The following is a 10,060-nucleotide window of genomic DNA, read 5'->3' on the forward strand; positions in this document are numbered from 1 at the left end:
AGTAGAGAGTGCAAATTTATCAAATTATTTGGATTGACTGATCTTCAATATTTTGTAATTCATAGGAATTTATATTGGGAGAACACCACGTGAAGAAGAAAATACAAACAAAAATTAAATGAGTATGTACTCCTTGTGTGTAGTCACACAAGAAAAACATAACATAACATATTATTTCATTTACCAATGTACGAGGGATGATAACCAACAATAAATAACAAAAATAGCAATATGAGACACCAAAATTTTTTAACATGAAAACTCTTTCAAAGCAAATGATAAAAACCATGATGCCTATCACTCGACCCAATGTAAAATCTACTATATCAAAAGTGTTATTACAATCTAGGATAAACCATAACCAATGTCTATCAAACTTCACACCTAACTACAAGAATCAAATACCAATTGCAAGAGATCTCCCAATAAAAAAAAAAAACATCCAAAGATGATGAGATCATTGATCGGAATTGAGTTAAAAAAATTCTCTCTTGCCTGTCGATTCTTTCGTGTGTCTGAATAATAATTGTCTATCTCAATCTCTACACATAAAGTTGACCGTGCTCCCAAAAATAAGAGTTAGGCCAACAAATTGTAACTTTCAATTTCTTTTGGGTTAACATGAATGGTCGGGCCTCCTACACATAGCAAGAACCAAAACCCAACAATTTAATCCAACTCTCATTTTGAAACTAATAAAGGATTGGAAATGAAACACTAGAAAAAAATGTCAATAACCAAAAATTTTCACAAATGTACTTATCTCATTCGCAAATACCGAAGTAATTAACGAAATAATTAAGGGGGGTGTATTCAATATAGATTTTGTAAGATTTTGTTGAACTTTCAAAATTTGGGTGTATTTAATCAAAACTTTTAAAAGTCTTTTAAAATATAGAGATATTCAATCCGGACTTTTAAAAGTCTTTTAAAATTATGAGGTATTCAATATAGACTTTTAAAAGTCTTTTAAACTTTTGAGATATTCAATATAGACTTTTAAAAGTCTTTTAAAATTTTGAGATATTCAACAATCCATAGACTTTCAAAATCTATGGATTTTAATGGAAAATTGTGAAAATTTTGTATATGAAATAATTTCTCATGATCACCAGATATTTTGATAGATTTTTAAAATTATTATTATTATTATTGTTGTTGTTGTTGTATATATAATCAATAATATGATAATATTTATTACGATTATTATAATTTTTAATAAAAATAATAATTTAAAACTGAAATATATTAGTAAATTATTATGATTTTTTTTTAAAAAAATATATTTAAAAAAATATTATTATCACAATAAATATGTATTACTGTCGTCTTTTTTTTTTTCAATTATCGAATACACTATATTATCATTACAATAACGATGAAATAGATATTATCACAATAAATAGATATTTTGTTGAACCGTTAATTTATATTTATATATTTATTTTAATATTTTTTTCAAAATTCGTAAATTATATTTTTTTTATCTTATTTATATATGTATTTACTTTTTATGTAAAAAGGTTATATAAATAATAATAATAACTAATAAAAAAATATAAAACTAATTTGATATATTGAATGATAATATAATACTAAAATTATAAAATTAAAATTAATAATCTAGATTATAATAGTATTACACATGTTACAATACTTCTACATTATTAATAATTATATATTATTTATTAATATTAAATATTATTTTATTAATAATTATTTATTATATTTATAAAATTTTTTGCTTAATATAAATTTATATAATTAATATATATTCATTAAAAAAATTATTTTACAATCCTACAAAATCCATATAAATCCATAAATAACTCAATCAAATTCGTAGAAATTCATGTAAATCAATTACTAAAATCCATCAAATTCAACGTAGACTCTGTTGATTTTTCTAAATCCACATAAATCCATAGGCTTTTTAAAATAAAAAAAATCTATTAAAATCCCAATTGAATACACCCGCTAAAATTTCATCGTTGTATATTTTTTCACGAAGTGTATTTTTTTTTTTTTTTTGCGAGGGAATGTATTTATTTGCAACTACCAAACCTAATTTGTGATGGGTTTAAAAATACTTCTCTATTTGCGAGGGATTGTATTATGGATTTGAAAATCTCACGTAAGATCATCTCCAGTGGATTGTACAAAAAATAGGGGGAGGGGCTTCAACCCAACCCCAAATTCTTCCAATTTTTGCAGATATGCATAGTGTTATTCCATTTTTTTTTGGAGTAACACTGTTAATGAAGTGGAGTTTTTGTGGTGTTTTTTATATTTTTGGTATTTTTTGGGTGTATTGTGTAATTTTAATTTTTTAGTAGATGATATATAATTTTATATTTTAAAAGGTTGTATGTAATTTTATTTTTTTTGAAAAATAATGTATAATTTTATTTTTTAAAAGTGATATAATTTTAGTTTTTGAAAAATAATATAATTTTATTTTTTTAAAAAATAATGTATAATTTTATTTTCTAAATTTATATAACAATTTACCTGATGAAAAGTAATATAAATTATATGTGTATGAATCTAATGTAAAAATAAATTAAAATTGGGATGTAATTTATAAATATGAAAAGTTATATAAAAGAGAAATATATAGAGAATATATTTTTTAGAGTAAAAATTGAAGTTTACGATTGAAACTGTAAATTAACTGTATTTTTACGGTAGCAATTGGAAAAAATAGGGGAATTTTGCGGATGATTTTAATTCTCTCGCGAAAGTCTAATTAAAAAAAAGCCCTAGCCCAATTTCATTCCCCCAATTCCAATATGTGTAACTGTATTTCTTTCCTTCTGGGAGACGGCGACGACGGAAGCTCGATGACATTGTGGATTCCATTAAGTACGTTTCCCCAATAATTTATCGAAGGCTTTTGTTTCAATGTTTCACTTAGGGTTGAGCTCTGAGTTTTCTTTTCTAAGTTGCAGTTCAATTTTGTTTTGGTATAAATCGGTGTAATTGATGGTGTTTTGCAAAAAAACAAAAAATTAAAGTTTCAGTTCTATTTAGTGAAAATCTGCTTGTTTAGTTACTATTTTCTAAAAATTGGATGTCCAAAATCAAATATGAGTCAATCTAGGCATAAGAAACATCACACATCCAGTTGCTCTCGAATTTCATACTTTGGTATTGTTTCATTTGCTTACATTATTTCATTTTGCATCTTTTTTCCCTATATTATTTTATGATGCAGGAATTCTTGCTTTTAGTTTTTTTTTTTTTAGAAATTATGATGACATAATTTGCCTTGTATGCCATTATATATTACAAACCAAATCACTCTCTTTGTTCAGAACCTCATACTTGAATTTAACAAAATGTGAATCAATTTGTGCTTTTTTTTTTTTTTTTTTTTTTTTTGTGGAAATAGATTGTAAATATGAGTCATATCCATTATACTCACCTTGTATCTTTTGCGGATGTTTGGTTGGTTAATTTAGGTATTGTTATCATTGAAATCTTGTTCAGTCACTTTGTAATACAATCACCAAATTTCTTATCAAAATACTTCAGTTTATAAGGAATTGCTCTTTGAATATAAAAGAAAAATATAGATATACAAACTAAACACACCATTTTAGTTTTTTCTTAAAACTATATAAATTGGTTTTCTAAGCTTTTGAAACCACTGCATATATATTTGGGTATCTTTTGCGGCACTGTTGTTGTAATTTTGTATACTCAAATTCGTGCATTGATTGACCTTTACACAATTTTTAAATGATTCGTTCAATGTATAATTTTTTGACGTGATATGTCATACTGTTTAAAGTATGGATTGGAGTTACATGTGTGGAATTATCTTTTTATATTTAGTGGTTACACTTATTTATACTTGCATATTACATATGATACAATCCCCGGCCGAATTTAATAACCTGTAAACTAGACCTGACAAGACAACTCATAGTAGACGAAACTAATTTGTTTTTATAACAAGTGGTAATAGACTCAAGCTATGCATTTATTTAGGATCAATTGGTATGCTGAAAGGTGGTTAGTTTAATCTAGTTTCTTTTGAGATGGAGAATGCCTATATTGCTGACTGTCCAATAAAGTTCTGGGTGCTTCCACATAAGTCTTAACTTAATGGTTGTTGTATGGATCTTGTAAATAGATTTAGTAATGCTTCTTAGATTTTATATCAACTCATTTGTAGCTTGGGTTGGGTTTTTTTTTTTTTTTTTTTTTTTTTATGTATTGCATACTTACGAGAGATATCACAATGTAATATTGTAGGATTGGGAAATAGGGAAAGTATGATTAGTATTATATAACGAAGCACAATATAAAATCATGATGCAATACGAAGACTTCCCAAGTAGCGGTATGAAAATTATATATTTTTAAGTACAATTTAAAATTATTATATACAATTCATTAATATACTAGTATTTTAGGATGGTACGAAGGATATAGAAGAGTGGATGTCCCAACTCGGGGACAATGACTATAGAAGGGACGAGGTGTTACTGAGCTTAGTCCTCCATAACAAGAAAAAAACGTATATTAGGGTTGCGGTCATTGGCATTACCAGTATCTATTGAACGATCGTCGTTCAATAGCGATAGTCGTACTCCTTAAGCGGAGCCTACAAATAAAGAACACATAATGAACATGGAGCAGGAGCAATGGATTTTGAGGAAATAAAATATAACGGTCATGGACCAATTGTGGAAGATTTAGGCTCATTTAGACCGTTGTGACCCATACGCAATACCAGTACTCCCCCGGTCGCATGATCTAAGTTTGTTTCATACTTCGTTTACTTTTGACATTATTTGGATTGATTAAATGGTTAGTTTATTTTATGTTATCGTATGGTACTATGAACAAAGTTTATTTTGTACTCTCTTTCTCCTGGGTACAATTTCCCTTTTACCGTAGATATGAAAATTTACGAGGATATAATTAGTAAATAATTAAGAATGTATTAGTGAAAATAATTATCGTATAATAAAAATAATTTTAGATTAAGATTAAAATAACTAATTAGTCTAATTTAAATAAAAAATTATAAATTTAAAAAATTAAAATGCGGTTAAAGTGTATACTTCTTTTTTTTTTTTTTTAAAATGACATAATAAGTGGGACAGACAGAAATGAAAAGGTGAACACGATAAGTGAGATGCGGGGAATATTACACAATGTTTATTGTTTGGATTGTTGTTGGAATGACTTTTTATATTGTTAGTTTGTACTAATTTGAAATAAATCTATATTGTTCGTTCGTAATTGTTTAGGACATGTGTAGGAATTCGAAATAATTTTATATTGTTAGTTTTATTTACTTGGGAAAGATGTAGAAATTCAAAATGAATTATTGGTAGGGAAATTTGTAAAATAATGTACGTAAGGTAATAGGTTTAAACCCCGACGCCCACTGGTCTTGCGAGCGCGCTCGAAGCCTTCCCAGGCTTTTCGATTTTTTTTTGTCTAAGACGTGCGATGTCATGTATTCTTGCAAGCCCTTATGAATAATACCACAAGTATGAAGCAAAAATAGTAAATGTAAAATGTCATATATTATAATTTATTCGTAATAATCATTTAATTAATATGTGTATCTTATTTATGAATATATTACTTATACTAAAAAAATATTCAAATAGTGACCATAACTATATGATATGTTGATTTCAAATATGCTAAATAATACATGATATATTAATTAGCACAACCTATACAATTTTATCAATATTTACAAGTTTTGATATTATTCATTAATCATATACTTTCTTCCTCAAAGAGTAAGTTCTTGGTTTACTTTTTGGAGGTTGATTTTTGAATATTAGTAATTATACGAGAACGTACTACAAAAGAGAAAATGACAAAAATATTTTTATTAGTATTTTACAATAATAATATACTGATATTTGTATAAAAAATTATACAAATATAAAAATATTTTTAATCTTAGTAATAATGACACCAAATATAAATGAAAAGTGTACGGACTTATGAATGTAATATATTTTAAAAAGTATCATGTATATTTTTTTTTACAAATATATCATATTAAATAGTATTAGTTTTTAATTTACTCTCACAAAATTTCAAACTTCAAAATATCTAACTGTTGTGTAAACAGAAGATTCATTTATGTAGATATAATACATTATCGAACATGATTTTTAATACAAAATATATTTTAACTTTTATTTTAATAAAAAAATATATTATACAATCTCCGTCTTATAAGAAGAGTACGATGGACCTTTTGCATGTTGATATTTGAATATTAATTATTATATCAATACGTAATACAAATTAAGAAAAAATAATAAAAATACTTCTATTAGTCTTTTCTAAAATAAATTATACAAATATAAGAATATTTTTAATAATAAATACAATGACACAAAAAGACGAATGTACCGATTTAATGGACGAGGCAGTATGTATAATTCCAAATTGAGTAATACGAAAATATCAACAAAAGCGACATAATTATTAGATCAAATTAAAATAAAGATTTGATATAAGCGGGATGATAATTTCATATGAGCACATGTGCATGACCTTGAAAATATATCCATATTTCTATGCTCGACTCATAGGTATAAAGAAATGGGCTTCTGACACGTAAGCAAAGACAAAAAGGGACAATGGGCTGTTGACACGTAAGCGCAGACAGAAAGGAGTGCCTCCATGAAAAAAAAAAAAGAAAAAAAACCTTTTTTCTTTTTTTTTTCTAGTTGGGGAAGCATGAAATTCAAAGTCACAAAAGTCTAATATCCCCAGCAATGCGTTGAATTTTGTTCTGAATAATATATTCCATGTTGATTCATGGCAGCCCAGAGGGATTTGTTTAATCAACTCCAATTATGGAGCATTTCGTTTCATGCAATCCAATCAATGGGAGGATGTTCAAATGTCCACACGCCAGTTCATCCTATCGGCAGCTCGTGAAGACTTTCCGGATAAAACAAAATTGTTTGGAGACAGAGGGATTCACCAAACCCTACTGTTTGTTGCATCTATAAATGCCCCTCGCCCCCCTTAATTGCCACGACTCTGGTTTCGGGGGGAAATTGAGGTAAATCCTAGGGTTTTACTTTTTTTAATTGATGTATTTGATAATACTGCGCCTTGATACGGTCCAATTTGATGCAGAGGAATCGATACCATGGAGATTTCGAGCTTCAGAAGCTTATCTGAATTGGTAAGAGATTGATTACTGAGAGCTCATTGATCGTAGTTCTGGTTGAGAATGAGTGCAGTCTAAATGTTCGATGAAATGTCCCAGTTGAGTTTTTTTATTACAAAATTGTGTGGTTGAAGTCAAGTTTTCGCTTTATGAATTGAATACCTGCTATGATCTAATTTATTTTTCTAACATCATGTTGGTGGATACTTTTAAATCTGGTGATTGATAATGTGATATGAATTACATGTAGATTGTTCTTAAGTTTTCCAAACAAGTATAGATGTTTATCAGTATATTTTCGGCGTCTGCAGGGAATGGAGGACCCCCTTTTTATCCATCAATGGCCTGTGAATTCCATTGAGGATCTGAATTCAAATTTGCACCAGTCATTCTCTCAGCCACCAATGCTCGACTTCAAACGAGCTGCAGAATCAGAATCACCTCAAGCAGGGATAAACAGGCCGTTGAAGCATCATCGAACTGCCTCTTGGAATTCAAGCAAATTTGGGAACATGTTAAATTCGCCTGTCTTCGGAAATGCCCTCTTGCTTGATAATCAGGATGTCTCCAATTTGGAAGGAATAGTGAAACCTAAAGAGGAGGTATGGTCTTCGATTAATATCCCCTCCGATCCAGCTGTTTCCCAGTCTTGTTTTGGAAACCAAATGATGACTTGCGGCGGGGTAGCTAAGAGAATTGCAACAAACACGAGGCTTGCACAAGCGCAAGACCATATCTTAGCAGAGAGAAAAAGGAGAGAGAAGCTCAGCCAAAGGTTCATAGCATTGTCTGCTCTTGTCCCCGGTTTGAAAAAGGTGAATATTGGAGGAAGTACGCGTGCACACACACACACACATGCGCGTAGTTATAAAGAGATACGTTTCCTATCATTTTAAGCTTTTAGATTTAGTCATTGAACATTGTATATTGAAGTAGGATGTCCTTATAGGTATTTCATGCTCACAACTTTACGAAAGGAAGTCCACATGAACAACCTATAGCAGTCTAACACACAAAATCCTATTTGAATTCCGAAGCTAAGTGTGCTTTGGCAAGACTAGTATTAAGATGGGTGAGCTCCTGGGAAGTACTCGTGTTGCAGTTGAAAAAGGACAAAAAAAAAAGGAAAAAAGAAAAGAATTCCACATGTGTATGAAGTGGTATATTTTAGAGTTAATAGGAATAAATATAAACCATACGTCTTCATGTCATTTTATCTAATACCGTATTGTATAGGAGTTTCATGTATTCGCATCCTACTTTCTATTTATTGTTATGTGTTTAACTTGTAGATGGACAAGGCTTCGGTTCTTGGAGATGCGATCAAGTACATGAAACAACTCCAGGAGAAAGTCAAGATTCTTGAGAAGCAAACTGAGAAGAGCTCCATGGAATCTGTCGTATTTGTCAGGACACACAGAATCCATGTCAATGGCCAAGAATGTTCATCAGATGACCTGAGCTTCCACAGAGACGAAACCATCGTCAGCGAGCCACTCCCACAAATTGAGGCAAGATGCTGCAACAAGGACATGCTCATAACAATCCACTGCGAGAAACGAAAAGGGGCACTGGAAAAAGCAGTTGCCCAGATAGAGAAACTCCATTTGAATGTCATCAACAGCTCTGTTATGACTTTCGGAGATTCTGCTCTCAACATAACACTATTTGTACAGGTAATAACGCCATCAATTGATAAATGAGATTTTTGTGCACATGCTTACTGATTCTGGCTCATTATTTTATAACAGAAGGATACAGGATTTGCCACCGGCATCTTGAAGGAACTGGTGAAGAATCTACGCATAGCTCTGGAGTCCGCTTGAGAAATCCTCAACAAATACTTATCATATATATATATATCTATATTCACACGTGTCCTAGTTGATTACTATCTTTTTCAAGTTTCTCGTTTGCTGATTTCCTGGATACATTAATTTCTTCGGTGTGTCTCTCTGCCATTTGGTCCACTTCAAGACATCATCCTCTTCTACCTTAGGGGGCTTGTTTGGCTATGATGGGTTCGTTTTGAAGAAGGGTTTTTTTCGTTTTTATTGGTTCTTGGAAGAACTTGTTTTCATGGCTGCATTCATTTCTGATTGTGGCCATGTTTGATTGGTTGGTCACCCTTCTGGTGTAAACTGAAGTAATGGGTTTGTTCCTCATAGCATAGCAGCTTGCCAAGGTATGTGTTATTTCATTCCTCATCAAAGGCGTTTCCATTTGGGGAATGTTTGTTTGTTTTTTTGTGGATGGAGCTCAGAGGGAGAGACATATTGTGTATTGTGCTTCATATATTGCTGTGTTTGAGAGGTCTTTTTCAAGAGCCTCTTTTTTCTTTAGAATGTACGACTGTAATAATAATTATTAAAGTCTTATTTGGCACTTTGACTATCATTTGTGTTTGTTAAATTACAGTGGAGTTATATGATATACTCTTTCCCTCCCATCAAATTAGATTTTTTTTTTTTTCAATTAAAATATTAAATTAAATAGTTAATTAGTTTTATTTAATTTATATATTTCTTCAATTCCATATAAATTGTTCATATTTTTCATTTTAGTCCGTTCTACATAATCTATTTTTTTTAAAAAAATTATAATCATATATTTTAATTACATTTAAAAAAAATACTCTTTTTGTCCAGCTCTAAAGAGATCATTTGAGGTTTTGTACATGGATGTCAAATGAAGCGGGTTAGCCTTGGACCCGGTTTTAATGGGGTGGGTTCGGGTCTAAAAAATTTTGTTCAGGACGAGTGGTAGATTTTGAGTTTTAGACCCGGCCGGGTTCGGGGCGGGTTACAGGTTTTATTATAAATCCGCCCCACTCCGGACCCGGACCTGGACCCGAACCCAGATATTTTAATAATTATTATAATTTAT

General features: G+C 29.9%; 1 protein-coding gene across 3 annotated transcripts; it reads left to right on the forward strand.

Moving 5' to 3' along the window:
* Nucleotides 1–2,794: 2,794 nt before the first annotated feature.
* LOC127252709 (transcription factor bHLH19-like) lies at nucleotides 2,795–9,571 on the forward strand. 3 transcript variants are annotated; one of them, XM_051277005.1, is made up of 6 exons: nucleotides 2,795–2,865; nucleotides 6,821–7,063; nucleotides 7,141–7,189; nucleotides 7,486–7,989; nucleotides 8,467–8,850; nucleotides 8,926–9,571. In XM_051277005.1, the coding sequence occupies exons 2-6, from the start codon at nucleotides 7,011–7,013 to the stop codon at nucleotides 8,998–9,000; spliced, it is 1,065 nt and encodes a 354-aa protein (XP_051132962.1). In that variant the 5' UTR covers nucleotides 2,795–2,865; nucleotides 6,821–7,010; the 3' UTR covers nucleotides 9,001–9,571. The 3 variants fall into 3 exon arrangements, with proteins under 3 accessions (XP_051132962.1, XP_051132963.1, XP_051132964.1); XM_051277006.1 differs by lacking the exon at nucleotides 2,795–2,865 and adding an exon at nucleotides 6,633–6,647; XM_051277007.1 differs by lacking the exons at nucleotides 2,795–2,865; nucleotides 6,821–7,063 and having other exon boundaries at nucleotides 7,141–7,272.
* The last annotated feature ends 489 nt before the right edge of the window (nucleotides 9,572–10,060 follow it).

Source organism: Andrographis paniculata, unplaced genomic scaffold (assembly GCF_009805555.1).
Source record: "Andrographis paniculata isolate CXL003 unplaced genomic scaffold, ASM980555v1 Contig46END, whole genome shotgun sequence".
NCBI lineage: Eukaryota > Viridiplantae > Streptophyta > Magnoliopsida > Lamiales > Acanthaceae > Andrographis > Andrographis paniculata.